General features: G+C 35.6%; 2 protein-coding genes across 2 annotated transcripts in view; one reads left to right on the top strand and one right to left on the bottom strand.

Moving 5' to 3' along the window:
- The window catches only part of LOC125865690 (peptide-N4-(N-acetyl-beta-glucosaminyl)asparagine amidase A-like), a 74284-nt gene that overhangs the window by 44761 nt on the left and 12153 nt on the right, over window positions 1-17370 (top strand). The gene's annotated exons all lie outside the window — the stretch shown is intronic.
- Window positions 1-17370, bottom strand: part of LOC125865333 (uncharacterized) — a 50594-nt gene that overhangs the window by 24086 nt on the left and 9138 nt on the right. Inside the window, exons 4-7 of the mRNA XM_049545536.1 lie at window positions 16397-16594; window positions 15986-16348; window positions 14614-14835; window positions 14441-14524 (exon numbers count right to left, since the gene is read on the bottom strand). Of these exons, the coding sequence (XP_049401493.1) occupies window positions 14441-14524; window positions 14614-14835; window positions 15986-16348; window positions 16397-16594 (867 nt within the window). The remainder of the gene's footprint in view (window positions 1-14440; window positions 14525-14613; window positions 14836-15985; window positions 16349-16396; window positions 16595-17370) is intronic.

Below are 17370 nucleotides of genomic sequence, written 5' to 3'. Positions count from 1 at the left end.
CCCCCCCCCCCCCCCAAATAAATTCTCCATTGTCAATTTGGTAATGACTATCAATTAATCAACCTCTCCTTAACCCAAACTACCTGACCTGGTCAACCATACGAGTCCTCAATATGTTCCACTCTATCGGGTATATTTTTCATTCCAAAAAGTATAAAAACAAATTGGGGGTTCTCTAACTAAAGGTTCTCTACTCACATTTATCCCTACAAGACCTAATGTAACTACGGCAACAACAATCATGCCTTAATCCCTATTGGTGATGACTATGTCCAATTATAACCCAATGGATATCAGTAATTAACCTGAGCCTTCAAAATGAGTCTCGGAGCAATTCACTATGCTTTTTCCCTTTCTGTCTTGCACTTTCTTAGGACAAGATGTGTTGTCCATTACATAAACTTGATTAACCTTGTAGTGTTGTGATATTTCATTTGCCTTGTTATTGTAGTTCTTCACGTGCTTCCATACATCCTTGAGTTTCATTGATGAAATGAACGACTTCTGAAAAATTAAGCATGCCCCTTGTGTTGTTGCTTCTTTTACCATTTCTATCGTCCTAATTTTCAAAAAATTGTTCCTCGTACTAATAATTGCCAACATTTATAAAATAAGTCAAACTAATTTCACCCGTGGAAGAAAATTCAAGTATATATATTGGTGAAAAACTAATTTCAACTAAAATATCCAACGGTTAGGGCATGCTTAATTTTTCAGAAGTCGTCCATTTCATCAATGAAACTCAAGGATGTATGGAAGCATGTGAAGAACTACAATAACAAGGCAAATGAAAAATCACAACACTACAAGGTTAATCAAGTTTATGTAATGGACAACACATCTTGTCCTAAGAAAGTGCAAGACATAAAGGGAAAAAGAAGAGTGAATTGCTCTGAGACTTAACAAGATCAAGCAGTAGGTTCTTTAATAGAAAAAGATGAGGCAAAAAGGTCTAAGAGAATGTGAAGTACTAATGAGGAGGGACAAGTTAAAAGTAGCGGTACTTTAGAAAAAGAGGAGGATCATTCTTTGCTTTCGAAAATAACTACAGAAAGACCACAAAAGAAAAGACAACACTTGCAATGGATACCAGATCTTGATAAGAAATTAGACGAGGCTGATTGCGAGTTAGGAGAAAAAGGTAAGGCTTAATTTGGAAGAGCTAAGCATACACAAATCAATCACTAAATTTTTGTAATCTGACAGTTGTAATTTGAAGGTTAAACTTGTTCGAGTTACCAAGAGAGATCACGAGATTACAAACAAGCCTAATATCACTAACTTATAGGTTTTCCCTCAATCATATCACAATCATTATCATGAGAGATGATCTCCTGGAACGGGAAATCTTGAAAGCATGAGCTGTTTCACGTTGCATTCTCAAAGTTGTTGAATAATAAGTCCATTAACATTCAACTCTCCTCACTTGAAACATCATTGTTTTCTTCATTTGCAACAATCATATCATCTGGCAATGGTTCCTGGATGACAGATAGTAACCATATTTCAGATCAAAAGTAATGAAATCGAATATATGAATTTGTTACAAGTCTAAGAAAGTAAGAGGGAACTAGTAGTTAAATGACGATACAACAGGGACACTGGGAATATGCAAGAACCCAGGAAGTGACAACTCAATGCTGAGTAGCACATTTCTCTTTGGCAGTAGATATATATAAGACAAGTTAACTACGTGAAATATGCAATCCTTTATAAATTTATATACCTTACCCGTTGTGTAAACAGTGACTACAATTCCTTTTGGTAGAATGGGTAAAAGAAGGTGGTGCGTGATTGTGAAGGTTTTACATCTTAATTTATTTTGTTTGATCACTTCAGAATGAGATTATACATGGGAGCACTGAGTGGATGCAACACATAACCGACGAGAGAACATTGAGACTGCAAAAAGGCGGACAAACTTTTGACTACACCAAGTCAGATTCAATGGTTTAAACTTTAGAGGCCTATCCTTTGTAGACAGCTAACCCGGTCTGAGAAGCAACACTATTTCTCACATATGTACTTATGGTAAACCTACCTCCAAATTCAGTCTATGATAAACTCCTTTTTTTGATGAGCTATAGATCTAACTTATATTTAGAAAGGGCCTTATCCCGTGTGGACTGCTGACCAGGTTTGGAGGACCAACCCTCTTTCTCTCAGCCATGCTCAGCGGTCACCAGAGGCGGAGCCAGAATTTTCAATAAGGGAATTCAAAATCTGCAGAAACAGACACATGAAGTAGCCAAAGGGGGTTCTACATCTACTATATATACATATAAAATTATTTTAACCATGTATAAATAATATAATTTTCCATCCAAGGGGGTTCACAAGGTGGCTCCGCCCCGGGAGGTCACCTACCTCCAAAATTGTCTAGGATTTTTGGCAACCAATGTGAATATTTCTATTATCAAAAGAGCCATATACAATCTATGAGCACCACCCTTCAATCTCCTCTAAGTAGGATTTGTAGTGGCCTCAAACAAAAATAACAAACCAGTTACATAATTTGTGCCAAAAACTCCTACATCTAATTGCTTTTTTGGTATTCTTATACATTTCTATCCTTGCTACAATTTCACGTGTAATATCCCTCACTATATCAACATGTTGAATATTTGTTCCTTTGAATTGTTTCCAGTTCCTTGCTTTCCAAATGTGGTATACCATATCTCCCCATAGGGCGGCTATCACTTCCTTTTGAACTTCTTCCAATGCTTTTGTTTTATCATCTCCAAAGTGCATTTTTGTCTAGGATTGTCTCGTTTTTGTGATGAGCTGTCTCTAACTTCCATTTAGAAACTTCTTTTTTTATTAGTTAAGTACATGTTTATCAAATATTAAAAGATGGATATGTTGAGTTGCAGGAAGAGATACGAGAAAAGTGATAGTTAACAAATTATTCATCTCAGAAACACAACACAAAGAAGGCAACAAACCAGAACAGATCTTAACAGAACAAACTTTCAACGAAGAATGCTAGACCAAAAGCCTTACCAGACAATTGGATGCACCCTCTGCGTTCTCTTTTGCTGTTTCAGGTATATCATTGCTAACATCTTCATTTGCATTGGCTTCACTTGTGGACTTGTGCTAAAGATAGAATACAAGTCAGCTACCACTGACATTATTTCCTTCAATACTGTCTAATTTAAAAGGTATCTGACCAAACATATAGAAGCTGCATAGAACTAACCTCTAACGTTGTGGAGAAACCACTATTTTCTGGCTGGTTTTCGTTACTGGAAGACCTGTTTTGCTGAGATAACTCACTGCTGCCAATATTTACAGTATCTTTGGTATTGCTTATATCACTCAAGCTGAACTTACCACCATCACACTCATTACCCTGCAACATTTCAAAATGTTTACAAATTCAATTTATGAGATACGATAATAACTTGAACAGCCAGTATGCCACATTCAGTGCGAACCATATAGTTTTAAGCTTATACTTTCATTGTTAATCACATTGGAAACTTGACCACAGTGATGTTAACTTGTTAACATAAAATGGCACAAAAAAAGAAATTTGTTGTAATTCTATTTCCTTCTTCTCGCCTACCTCCCCTCCCCCCCGCCCCCCAAATAAATTCTCCATTGTCAATTTGGTGATGACTATCAATTAATCAACCTCTCCTTAACCCAAACTACCTAACCTGGTCAACCATTCGAGTCTTCAATATGTTCCACTGTATCGGGTATATTTTTCATTCCAAAAAGTATAAAAACAAATTGGGGGTTCTCTAACTAAAGGTTCTCTACTCACATTTATCCCTACAAGACCTAATGTAACTACGGCAACAACAATCATGCCTTAATCCCAATTGGTGATGACTATGTCCAATTAAAACCCAATGGAATATCAGCAATTAACCTGAGCCTTCAAAATTTATCAGAAGATTCACCAAGCTTACAGCCTGCAGATAAAACAATGGATAGAAGCCTATATGCACCATCCAAGAATTTCATAAATGACCTGACCACAAGCCTTATGTGGCTGCCTTTTGTTTGTGTTGACTATAACAATTGAATGCAGAACAAGTGCTCCACAAACTGTCAATTTTCAGCTGAATGCCTCTCAAAGTGAGAGAGTCTTTCCATTATATAGAGAAAATAAAGATTACACATCCCTAAAGATCCGTCATTCCTATCCCTAAAGATCAGCCACTCTATCTATACAAATCTGCCATTGAATCCCTCTAAATCTTCCTTGCTATCCCTTCAAATCAGCTATTCTATCACAATATTTATTCATATGATTCTACAACAAATGTATATGATCATGCTAATTTATCTCACTATATAATTACATTAATATATACAATCATTTAGTTGTCTATCATGCTAACATCCCCCATCTAATTGATGCTGGTGGATCAAGAAGCATCAATTTGCCTACTAGAAACTGATGGCGTTGCCGTGCCATGGATTTTGTAAACGCATCAGCTATTTGAAGATCACTGGACACATGTGGAAGAGTAATGACTCATTTATCTACAACTTCTCCTATATAATGACAATCCACTTCGATGTGTTTGGTCCTCTCATGAAAAACTGGATTAGTAGCAATCTGAATAGCACTTGTATTGTCAGCGTGGAGAGGAGTAGGATGAGATTGGGGAAATCCAATCTCAGCAAGTAATCCACGAAGCCATACAACCTCGGAGCAAGCAGTAGACATGGATCGATATTCAGCCTCTGTTGAAGATTTTGACACACGATCTTGCTTTTTACTCTTCCAAGATATTTTATTTATTTATTTATTTATTTTTAAAACAGAGAAATTATAATAAATTAGTTTCTTCAAATAAATCAAAGAAGTTGTCCTTCCCCAATAAAACACATTGGTACACAATTTGCAGGCTGGGATAATACATGTATCAATTCTTTCAATTGAGAAAACAATTTACATACAAGAAACTCTGGACTCTGGAGAAACCAACAAAAGGAATAGCCTGACAACTTTTAACTTGTAGATCTGGAGAAAGGGCTCAACTCTTTGATTTTGAATGCTTAACANGTATCTACGGAGGAGGAAACTTGAAGACCAGCCAAAGAAATCAGATCTTGAGTATATTTGTATTGGTTTAGAAATACACCTGAAGCAACATTATGAACTTCCAAACCCAAAAAATAAGTAAGAGTACCAAGATCTTTCATATGAAAAGAATCTTTAAGCTGCTGTTGGAGGCAAGTAATTAGTGAAGAATCAGTTCCTGTGATAATAATGTCATCTACATACACCAAAAGAAGAACACAACCTGTAGATGTTTTCCGAAGAAACAAAGATGAGTCATATTTGCTCTGCTCAAAAGAAAATTGTAGCAAAGTAGACCGAAACTTATCAAACCAACCTCTTGGAGCTTGTTTTAATCCATACAAAGACCGCTTCAACTTGCATACATCTGATGTAGGCGATGAGAACAAACCAGGTGGAGGTTTCATATAAATATCTTCTTTAAGATCACCATGGAGAAAAGCATTTTTGACATCCATTTGATAAAGAGACCAATTTTGTGAAGAAGCAATGGCAATAATAGTTCGTACCATAGTCATTTTGGCTACGGGTGCAAAAGTCTCCTCATAGTCCACCCCATACTCTTGTCTGTTACCAAGAACAACCAATCGGGCTTGTACCGATCAAGAGTTCCATCAGAATGAAGTTTGATTGAATAAACCCACTTACATCCAATAGGGCGGACATTTGAAGGACATGAAACAACGTCCCATGTGTCATTTTCTTTAAGAGTCAAAAGTTCTTCCTCCATTGCTTTCTGCCAACATTCATGCTTGGAAGCTTGTGAGTAACAAGATGGAACAGATATGTTGGACAAAGTAGAGGAAAAGCCATACCAATTGGGAGTACGAGATACTCTTGTAGATCGCCGAGTAGACTCAAGAGGACCAGATCTTGAAGAATTCTCAGATTCTAGTTGTCGTGCAGTTTCAGGCGGCGGATCAGTGTCGGGATAGGGTAAAGTTGGCCGACGTCATTCATACACAAATCCAGGTTTGAACCTCTTAAAAGAAGATGATAAATCCTCAAAAGTAGGAAGAAGAGGAGAAACAGAAGATGAATCTACAATCGTAGGAATGAAATACTGATTCTCAAAGAAAACAACATTTCTAGAAATACGAAATTTGTGAGAACATGGATCATAACAAATAAAACCTTTTTGTGAAGTACTATAACCCATAAAAGCACATTTAGTAGATTGTACAGAAAGTTTATTGCGTTGCGAATGAGGAAAATGCACAAAACAAACACAACCAAATGTATGAAAATCACTATAGTTAGGATTTTGGTGATAAAGACGAAAATATGGAGACTCAAGATTTAGCACTTTAGATGGCAATCTATTAATTAAATAGACAGCAGTAGACAAAGCTTCCACCCAATATTTAGATGGTACAGATGACTCAATCAATAAAGTACGAGTGACATCTAAAAGATGCCGATTTTTTCGTTCAGCAACTCCATTTTGTTGTGGTGTATATGGGCAAGAGTGTTGTGAGACAATCCCTTTGTCAAGCAAGAATTTTTTGAATTCATAAGACATATATTCTCCACCAGAATCAGATCTTAATAATTTGATGCATGTAGAAAATTGAGTCTCAATGTAAGCCAAAAATGTCTTGAACATGGAAAATACCTCAGATTTGGATCGAAGAAAATACACTCATGTAAACCGACTATAATCATCTATGAATGTCACAAAGTATTTGAAATGAGCATGAGAAATAATTGGTGAAATGCCCCAAACATCACTATGAATGACATCAAAACACTTTGTAGCACGACTACCAAAATTAGGAAAAGGAAGAGTTTTACTTTTGCCTAATTTACAAGTAAAACAATCAATGGAAGCAACTGAAAATTTATTTTTATTTCCCAATAAACCAGAATTTGATAAATGAGACAACACAACAGAATTTGGATGTCCTAGACGCTTATGCCAAACCTCAGTTTTACCAGCAGTAGAAGTACAAGCAAAAGATAGAACAGGAGGAATGGAAAAGTGTATAGGAAACAATCGTCCAACTTTAGGCCCCTTCGCGATTATAGTCCCCGACACCTGATCTTGCACAAGACAACCATTACGAGAAAAATTCACATCACAATTGTTAGCTACCAATTGTCCAACTGAAATAAGACTAGTTGAGAGCTTTGGTGAAACAAAAACATTCTTGAAAGTTGGAGTAATGTCCCCAACCTTGGTAATGGGTAATTACTACTATTGGCAATCTGTATTTGTGATGGACCTTGATACTTACGAACATTTTTTAGGATGCTCGTTGAGTTGGTCATATGATTGGAAGCGCCTGAATCAACAATCCAAAAATTAGATGTAACCTCATTACCTTGTAATCCCAATGCTGAAAAGGCTGACACGATCATTTGTTGTACCATTTTAGGAGTAAGAACTTGTCTTGAAGATGAGTTATCATCAGTGGAACCATTTATCCTGCTTGAAAAGCATTGATCCTACGATTTTGAGGGCGCGTGGGACACTCTTTGATAATATGTCCTTGTTGTTTGCAATAATTACAGAACTTCTTGCTACAATTGCTAGGAATATGACCATATTCCTTGCAACTATAACATTGAGTTCTACTCATATCCCTGCCCTTTCCTTTACCTTGAGCAGCAAATGCAACAGTGACATCATTTTCTTTCTTAAAAACATTTTGTGTGACAAGACGTTGCTCTTCACGATGTAATTCCCTAAGCAAACATCCAAAGAGGGAGACGGGTCACGATTCATCAAGTTAGAGCGAACACTCTCAAAGTCGGAGCGTAATTTCATCAAAAAATGGTCTCGCTTGCTTTGCTCATGAACTGCCTGAATCACTGATATGGATTCAGTAGGTATTTTGGCATAAACAATATCTGTAAATTCAGCCCATAAGTTTTGAAATCCAGAAAAATAATCCTGAACTGAAAGACCTCCTTGAGAGTAATTAGCAATTTCATACTCCAACTGAAAGCGTCTTGCGCTATTATCTTGGTTGTAAACCTTTTGTAAATAATCCCACATGGCCTTAGCTGTCTTGTACGGCCTGAGATTAAGAACAATAAGAGGGTCAGTTGACCCTAGAATCCATGTCATCACCCGAACATCTTTAATCTTCCATTCACCTAGCTTTGTTGCATCAGTAGGAACATGATTGCTTCCATCTATATGGCCCCATAGTTCTTTGCTGGTGACAAACAACTGAAATTGAAACTCCCAAGAAAAATATTTTTTTCCAGTGAAACGAACACTGAAGGATTCAAAGTGATGTGAATTCATGCTTTTGAATAGCTATAAAACTACAAAGACTCAAGAAAGCAACTAGAATGACCAAGAACAAAATTCCCAGGAGGTAGCCAAAAACCAAGATTTTCAAAAAAAAATTAAAATGAACCACAGATGACTCTATGAAATAAGACAGCCAATAGAAGGCTCTGATACCATGTCAATTTTCAACTGAATGACTCTCAAAGTGAGAGAGTCTTTCCATTATATAGAGAAAATAAAGATTACACATCCCTAAAGATCCGCCATTCCTATCCCTAAAGATCAGCTATACAAATCTGCCATTGAATCCCTTTAAATCTGCCTTGCTATCCCTCCAGCTATTCTATCACAATATTTATTCATATGATTCTACAACAAATGTATATGATCATGCTAATTTATATCACTATATAATTACATTAATATATACAATCATTTAGTTGTCTATCATGCTAACACAAACCTACTACCTCTTCCTCCACCTTTTCTTACCCAGTAACACACAAGACAACAAAATTCCCTACTATCACGGTTCTCATCACAATACTATCACAACACAGCATCCTCCCTAAAATTAAACAAAAAAAACGTTAGTCCCTCCATCCCATTTTATGTGGCAACATTTGACCGAGCACGAAGTTAAAGAAATAAATGAAGACTTTGAAATGTTTACCAAATTTCCCCTTCAAAAAATAGTCATATTAAAAAGTAGACTCACTTTTCTCTCTCCTGATAAATGTATTGGAGTACTATTTTAAGATTAAGTGGGACCAACAAGGGTAAAAGAGGAATTGTACCTTTAAATACTCGTCATATAAGGAAATGTGACATTCTTTTTGGGACTGACCAAAAAGAAATGGTGCCACATAAAATGGGACGGAGGGAGTATAATCTTGTGTCCCCTCTTCCACCTCGATAACATCATCCTAAGCATTGCCTGAGTACTCAAACATTCAGATACAGCCTTCAGAGACTGAGGGCCTCCTTAACGACTAAATGGGTCAATTGTTCAGGAGTGGGCAAATGTGTTTGTGATTTTGGGGCATCATTAGATTTTTGAACAACTAACTAGGTTCCCAGAAACAACCCTCTCTCTCACAACCATAATCATGGGCCAGCTCATTCCACAATCTTGTCTAGAAATTAAAACCGACACCTTTTTCATGATGAGCTATATATCATCTATAGGTCTAACTTATATTTAGAAAAGCCTATCCTGTGTGGAGTTGTAGACGGCTAAACAGGTCGGAGAACCTACCTTCTTTCTCACAAGTCACAACCATACTCGCAGGTAACATACCTTCACAATCTTATTTAAGATTGATTCCTTTTTGTGACGAGCTATCTTTCATCCACAGATCCAACCTATATTTAGAAAACCTTCTAAGATATAAATAGTTAACTACATTTTATAAAATATTAAACACTAGATATATAAGAGTTTCTGGAAGAACTGCTCACAGTAAAGTGGTAGTTCACAATTTTTTATTTTATATCTTGGGATAAGGCACAAGCACCTCCGAAAAACCTAATATCCTAGCGACACACCTAAACTTAACTAGGGTTGTTGACACCCAATTTTGACCCTCCACAATTGAATTAATTTCCAAGCTTCTTCAATTTCAAATAATTTAAAATAATTGTTTTCGAAAAAAAAATACTTTCAAAATCATTTTTTCAAGACTTTTTCCAATTTTTCATTTAGATTATATGTTTTTATATTGATAATATATATATATATATATATATATATATATATATATATATATTTACATATTCTTCATTTTAATTGAATATTTGAGAAAATCAGTTTACCGAAAAATAATGTTTTGAGTGAGTATGTTTTATTTCTCTTATATATATATATATATATATATATACACACACACTAATTCATGAGTTAATTGGTATAGTCGATCTTTTATTTCAAAATAGTTATTTTATTTTGTTAAAATTTAGAAGCTCGTTAATTGATTATATTAATTCGTCTTATTTTAATTTTTTAGTCGAATTCACCAATCAAAGCTAGCCAATCCCATTTCACTTTAAACCAAGCTTTGGGCCAACTTGCTAATTTGAACCCAAGTTTCAATTTCAATTAACCTTCCCAGCCCAATTCCCACTCTAAATAATCTTGACCCAATCCATTTCCCCTTAACCCGGCCCATTTCTTTTGTTCAACAAAGAGTTAACAACTATCCCAAACAACGAAGGCAAACAGCAGCACACGGAAATCTCACGGAGACGGACGGAAAGCAGCGGCAACAGGCAGTACGCTGCCTTTTCTTGTCTTATTCCTCAATGTCCCTCTCCGATAGTATTGTTCCAGCTGTTATTCCAGTAAAAGCAGCACGCATTTTCGTCCTTGTGGCGTGAGATTGAGGCACATAACATCTCAAGGACGCTCAATCGATCGAGACCCTCCATCTCATTCCAATCCGTTTGAAATGAGGATCAATTCAGTATATTCTTCCGTCCTTGGAGAGAATTTGGGAGGGAATTTTCAAATTCGTGGGCCTTGTTCTTATCCAACTTCTTGGCCCTTTTCCCAAACTCCGAACCCTAGTTTTTCCTTATAAATACCCATGTTATTTCACTGAATAGGGGGTTCTGGAGGGATAGAAAGAGATAGAAGGTTTACAACGAAATCGATTTAGATAGTCCAAAGCTTTAAGGTTTTTCATAAGGCCCCGTCCTTGAAGTTTTCATCCAAGCTTTCCGGAAAAGCTCCTTTGGTGGTGGAAGCTCGTTGCTTGCCACTCGTCATCCCAGTTCCTGCTCAACGAAAGGTAATTCTTTCTTCTTCTAAATATATATATTTTATTTTTGTTGTGTGACGGGATCAGATTAGTTTGTCGTATTTGCTAGAAATTTGGTTCTTGCTTTCCAGTATCTTAGTATTATGAAAACAACTTATTTGTTGTAGATAATGTTTAGCTGAATCATTGAAGTTATATATTTTTTTTTTTCTATATTTCTCTTTAAGTTTCAAATATGTCCAGTTCTCTGTCTTATATTGTTTGTTATTAAATTCATATTTGTTGAAAAGAGGTTGGTTGCTAGTATTACTTCATTCTTGTTTATGTGAGATAGCTCTTATGTTTAGCTTCTCTTGTATGTTAAATTGGTCGATTTGTTTTAGTCAATATTCATATAAAGAGTAGCTTAGAATTTCATTATGATAAATACTTTGAGTTATATATGATTAGTATGCATCCTGGTTGCACCTGATCTTAAAGTCTCTTGTTTTCGTGACTCTTTTCATCAGTTTTTTTTGTAATCTTGTTATTTCATGCCTCTGCTTTCGATATGTTGTCTCTGTTTTGTCTTATGTTTGTAATAATCAGTCTAGCATTAGGCTTGGTTAGTCAAACTTTGCATTCTGTTTGTTCTTATCACTTCCAATATGAATTAGATAGTATTACATCAGTTGCTCTAGTATAACGAGTTCTTTCAATCCAATAACCAACTCCATTTCGATTTAGTGATCTCAATACTTTAGAATGTGTCTATTTGTTTGCTCTCTTATGTGTTAAAGGGTTATTTTCTACGAGTAAGTATGCAATTTTCTTCTTTCTGGCAGAATAGACTTTTCTTTAGCCTAGCCAATTCATTCTCTAAATCAATTTTCAATAACTAGCATAGTGTTTTGGTCTATTGAGATGATCTGAGCTTAAATTTGTAAGCTTCAAGTTCTTTTTTTTTTTTTTTTTTCTCACTTTGATGTTCACGTTAGTTTCCAGGAGACTAAGTACTATTAGAGTTAGCTTGTCTTCTTATTTGTTTATTCATTGTTTGTTTGTTGATCTTTATTTTTTGTTTGTTTGTTATTTCTGAACACATTTTTCAGTAAACTAATGGCTATGTGTGTCATGTCTCAAGTTAATTCATGTTGACATTAGCTTGTTTCCTTAAGCAGTAAATCCGTATTTACTTGATATAGTTCTTTTCTCTAATTTATATTGGCTTTATCTTTGTTTTTCTATAATCGATAGTAGTATATGGTAAAAAGTTTGGTATAATTTCAGCCATGATAAACATGTCATTTAGAGTTATTAGCTTACATGACATTGTTTATCTTTTTAGCTTAAAGTTGATTTCATCCTAATGTTGTTGTTAATCTCTTCTTCCCTCTTTTTCTTGGTGCATGAACACTCTACCATTGAGTCCAATTGGACTCCTCCCCTTGCATACTCTTCGTTCGAGTCAGCCTCCACCAAGTCTTGAAAAGGAAGTTATTATTATTGAGTTAAAAATCCAAGAAATGAGGCAAGGTGACAGTAGCTCATCAACAGCAGCAGTAGCAGTCCTAAAAGGGCTAAAAATTTGAAATTTGGATTTGAGAATCCAATCAAAAAAGCGCAGCAGATTTGCAGCAGCCTCAAAGGGCTGGAAGAGCAACATTTCTTGGATTTCCAAAGTTTGAGAATAGCACAGCAGGAACAGAAACATTTTGGGGTCAAAAACCTAAAATCTAAACGGCAAAGGGCATTACTTTCAGCCCCGAAGTGATAGCTTATGGGCTGAAAGTTCTTAGTTATCTTATATATTGTTTATATTTATTTACCTTGTTATTTTTGTGGCTGTTGATCTTTCTTTTATCCAACTTAGACGAATCCTTGGAAGTTTTTTAAGTAACTCTTCTATCTCGTTAGTCGTTTATTTTAAGTATTTAAAACTCTTTTAAGTTAGGCAACTTTATCTCTTAGACTAACTTGAGAATTATCCATATTCTTTCATAGTTAGTAATGAGCTTTGAATCTATGTTTATGAGTTTTGAATTAACTATTTAGTCCAAATTTTGACTAGGATAGAGTTGTTAAGTTTTCTTAAACTAAAATTAGTTCTCTTAAAAAATAACTTAAGACTTTGTATGAATGACTTAAGGATTTTTTATATCCTTTCATAGTTGTTAAGCAAGGTCCCTTGATCCATGTTGGTGAGTTTGAATTAATTGTATGGTTCAAAACTTGACTACGGATAAAAGTTTTAAGTTAGGATTATTTTTGAAATTTTAACAAGCATCAAAAGATTTTTATCTAAGTTTCAAACAAGATTTTTATAAGTAATTCTTTTATTTTATAAAATTAGCCAAACTTTTAAATCCGTCGGTCAACCGCGTGTTAGCGGATTCTCTAAGATGCCTAAACCCTTCCTTAGATAATTATTCGAACCCTTACCCGACTCTGGTTTATTTAAAGTATTTCCTTTCAAAATTTCCTTTTAAAATGGTTTTCTTAATTTTTTCCTAAAAAATTAAGTGGCGACTTCCAAATTATAAAATTTTCCAAAAACTCAACAAAATTGCCAAAAGTTGCGAAAATGGTTTCGAAACCTTAGTTTTCGAAATCGAGTCGTAACAAGGGTCGTATTAACCCTAAACTATTTTAAAATTGAATAAATGTCACCCTAAATGTTAATGAGGCATAATAACCAAATGAGTATCCTCTGTGTGTATTACACGCACTTAACTTTTTTTCTGTGTTTATTACACGTGCTTCACAATTTTTAAAGCATTAAATCTCTTTTTGTTTCCATTAAAATCCCTTTCTTTTTCTTCATTCTGAATCCATAGTTAGCCGCCATGTCATTTGTACCTCTTTTGTCATTAGTTCCAGAACTAGGTCTTCTTACAGATCTGGTTCTTTTCCACCTCAACTCGAATCATTTTTGTGGTGAGATCTGGTTTTTCAAAGGAAAGTAAAAATGGTGAGAATATGTGTTGGAATGCTAGGGTTTTTACTCCGATTAACGAGTGACAACCGGAGAAGACGCTGGAGAAACAGAAAGTTCATCCTCATTCTCAGCTTCTGACTCATCATCCACAACCTCAGACTCGTATTCATTTCCGCTAACATTCAAAGAATCCTTCCCCAAAAACCCAATTCCCTAAAAACAATTCTTCACTAAGCACAAAAGAATTATGAGTTACCACTTACCACAGCAGAAGCCAGAAAAGGACTGAAAGAAGACACGCCATGTCTAAGACGAACATGAAAGTGGAATTTTTCATTGGAGAAAGGAAGAGATAAAGGAGGGGTAGCAGTGGATCTTCGAGAAAGTTTGATCTCAGAAACACAAACTAAATAAGGTAAGTAACCCAGAAGTAGGTTTTCATGGAACCACTTTTCAACGACCAAAAATCTTACCGGACAATTGGATGCACCCTCTGTGTTCTCTTTTGCTGTTTCAGGAATCTCATTGCTGACATTGGCTTCAATTAGGGAGTTGTGCTAAAGAAAGAATACAAGTCAGCTACCACTGACATAATCTTATCCAATAATTTATAAGACCAAGCATATAGAAACTGCATAAAACTAACCTCTAATGCTGTGGAGCCACCACTATTTTCTTGTTGGTTTTCATTACTAAAAGACTGTTTTTGCTGAGATAATTCATCAGTGCCAACATTTACAGCATCTGTTGTATTGCTTAGACCACTCAAACAATCTTTACCACCAGCATCCTCATTCCCCTGCAATGTTTTATTGGATCCGTCATTCGAATTGGCCAAACTTGAAGTCTGAAGTTCGAAGCCTAATACCTGAAGATAGACCCTAGTCGAACAGAATACTATTTCCGTTTATGATTACTTGGTGTGAATACAAACAGTTGACTTTTCTAGAATAGACAGAATTCTTTTTGTCTCTTCATTTCATGAATTATATTCTGGTTCTTTCTCATGTACTTCCTAGGGCTTTCCCCTATTCTCTCTCAACATCCTGTTTGATTCTTGGTATTTGCATATTTTCAAAAAATCAAGACATACAATTTATGGGACAGCAAAACTTGAACAGAGTATTTTGCTTTGCTTGGCTAAATCAATGTAAACTAGAATGGTTGAGCTTATGCCTTCATGGTTTTCCTCTATGATTATTGTCATTACCATTGAAGTCAATTTATTGGCATTAAGTCTAATAGACAAGGCTTTCTGGCTAATGGGTTTCTGATTATAGTAATTTTGTGACCACTGGAGCCTTTTTTCTTATTGGTAATATTTTTATGACAGGGGAAACCACAACCGCTACCTTTTGTGTGCCCATTGAGTAGAAACTCTGCTCCTAAGCAATAGCTCGCAAACCACACATGAGAGGTAACCCTTATTTGAAATATATTAAAATATATATTCTTCTGCTTATAGTAGATTGTGTTGGGTTTTTCACAAATTGAGTCCTTGTCAATTTCTGTGCTCCTAATTTTATACTAGAAGAGTTTGTTGAATCCTAGGATACACCTAAGGATAGTCTTTTGACACGCCTCAAGCAGTGGCAGAGCCACCATATTATAAGGGGGGTCATCCCCCCTTCGGCAGAAAATTACATGATTTATACATGGTTAAAATAATTTTTTAGGTATATATAGTAGATGTTGAACCCCCTTCGGCTACTTCGTGTGTCTATTTTTTTATATTTTGAACCCCCTTATTGAAAATTCTGGCTCCGCCACTGGCCTCAAGCTATGAGAATTCCCTATATCATTGTTCATTATAAAGTATTTTTCTTAAAATTTCCAACATTCTCGACAGACAAAACAAGCAATCAATCAGTTTCCCAAACAAACTAGGTCGACAATATTAATTCTCTATTTGTTCCACTCTTTCGGGGCACATTTCATACTAATCTCTATAATACATAACACAAACTTAACAATAACGACATTGCCTTGATAAATCCAATGAAATAATAATAAATTACCTGATCCTCCACCGGTTTATCAGAAGATTCACTAGGCTTACCACCTGCAGACAAAACAATGGATGGAAGCCTATTAATATCCCATCCAAGAATTCGACAAATGAACTGACCATAAGCCCTATGTGTCTGCCTCATGTTCGATATAGTAATCGAATACTGAACAAGACCCACACAATCCTTAAACCTCTTGCTCCACCCTTTCTTACCAACCCCACTACACACAAGACAAATAAATTCCCCACCATTCTCATTGTTCTTCTCATAATACTCTCTCAACCCACCATCCTCCTCAAACAACTTGGCGAAAAAGTTCAAATTTTTCTCCCCCTTTTCCACTTCCATATCATCATCATCCTCATACATCTCCTCATCATCATCATCATCAACTGAGTACTTCAAATACTCCGATACCGCTTTCAACCCCTGTTGCTGAGCCCGGTACCCAGCAACACAAGCCAATTCTTCAGTAGTGGGCAAATGGGGTTGCAAACTTGGTTGTGGAGTGAAACTGGGCCAGCCAAATTCAGTGACCGGAGACGATTCAGCAGGAGTTGGAAAAACCCATCCAACACCAGAATCTATTAAATCTTCCTTCAGCCTTCCGGATTTCTGCTTATTTTGTTTCTTAAACTGAGTAGAACCGGAGGTTTATAGACTCACTGGGGTTTGGGGGTGGAGATTGGGGTGGACATGGGGGTGAGGGGACCTTGATGCCATAAAGAATGGAGGTATCGAACTTCTTCTATTAATCTCTGCTCATCATAAGGATTCATTGGAAAACGTGACATTTTTTACTACTTGAGCAGAAGGGCTTTCGTTGCTTCTGTAAAAATGCAAGGGAATCGCCGGAAAATGAAGGGTTTGGAGTGAAATCTCCGATTCCGGTGAAGAAAAATGGTTTCTTGACGGGAACTGAGAAGGGGATTTCGGGCTGCTCTGTTTTCCAGATTCGATTTTTCTAAAATATTGAATATTCCTTCAATTTCAATTTTATTTATATGGTTTCAACTTTAAACAAAATTTGGGCTAAATTTTATTAAAAATAACTATTGGTTAATATATTATCCTTAGTCATCCATAATTAATGAAATAGTAATCTTGACATGCATATAATTACAAATGAGATGCCTAAAGTCAAACTTTAAAGCGGGCCCTAATATTTTTTAAATCTTATTACTTTAAAAAAAGTTAATATATATTTTTACTTAAATTTTTTTGGTTACCACCCATTGTTCGGAGTCCGAATTGGGACACCGACTAAATTTGGACAAATTAGAATTTATTTGGGGCTCTTTGAACAACGGGGGAAACCAAAAAAAAGGCAAGTTTGGAACTAAATTGTTTTCCTTTTTTTTTTCTTAACCACTTTTATGCTCAAATAGTTC

Source organism: Solanum stenotomum, chromosome 5 (genome assembly GCF_019186545.1).
Source record: "Solanum stenotomum isolate F172 chromosome 5, ASM1918654v1, whole genome shotgun sequence".
In the NCBI taxonomy this organism is placed as follows: Eukaryota; Viridiplantae; Streptophyta; class Magnoliopsida; order Solanales; family Solanaceae; genus Solanum; species Solanum stenotomum.
The sequence above is the reverse complement of the archived record's forward strand: the minus strand, read 5'-3'. Positions and strand labels throughout refer to the sequence as shown.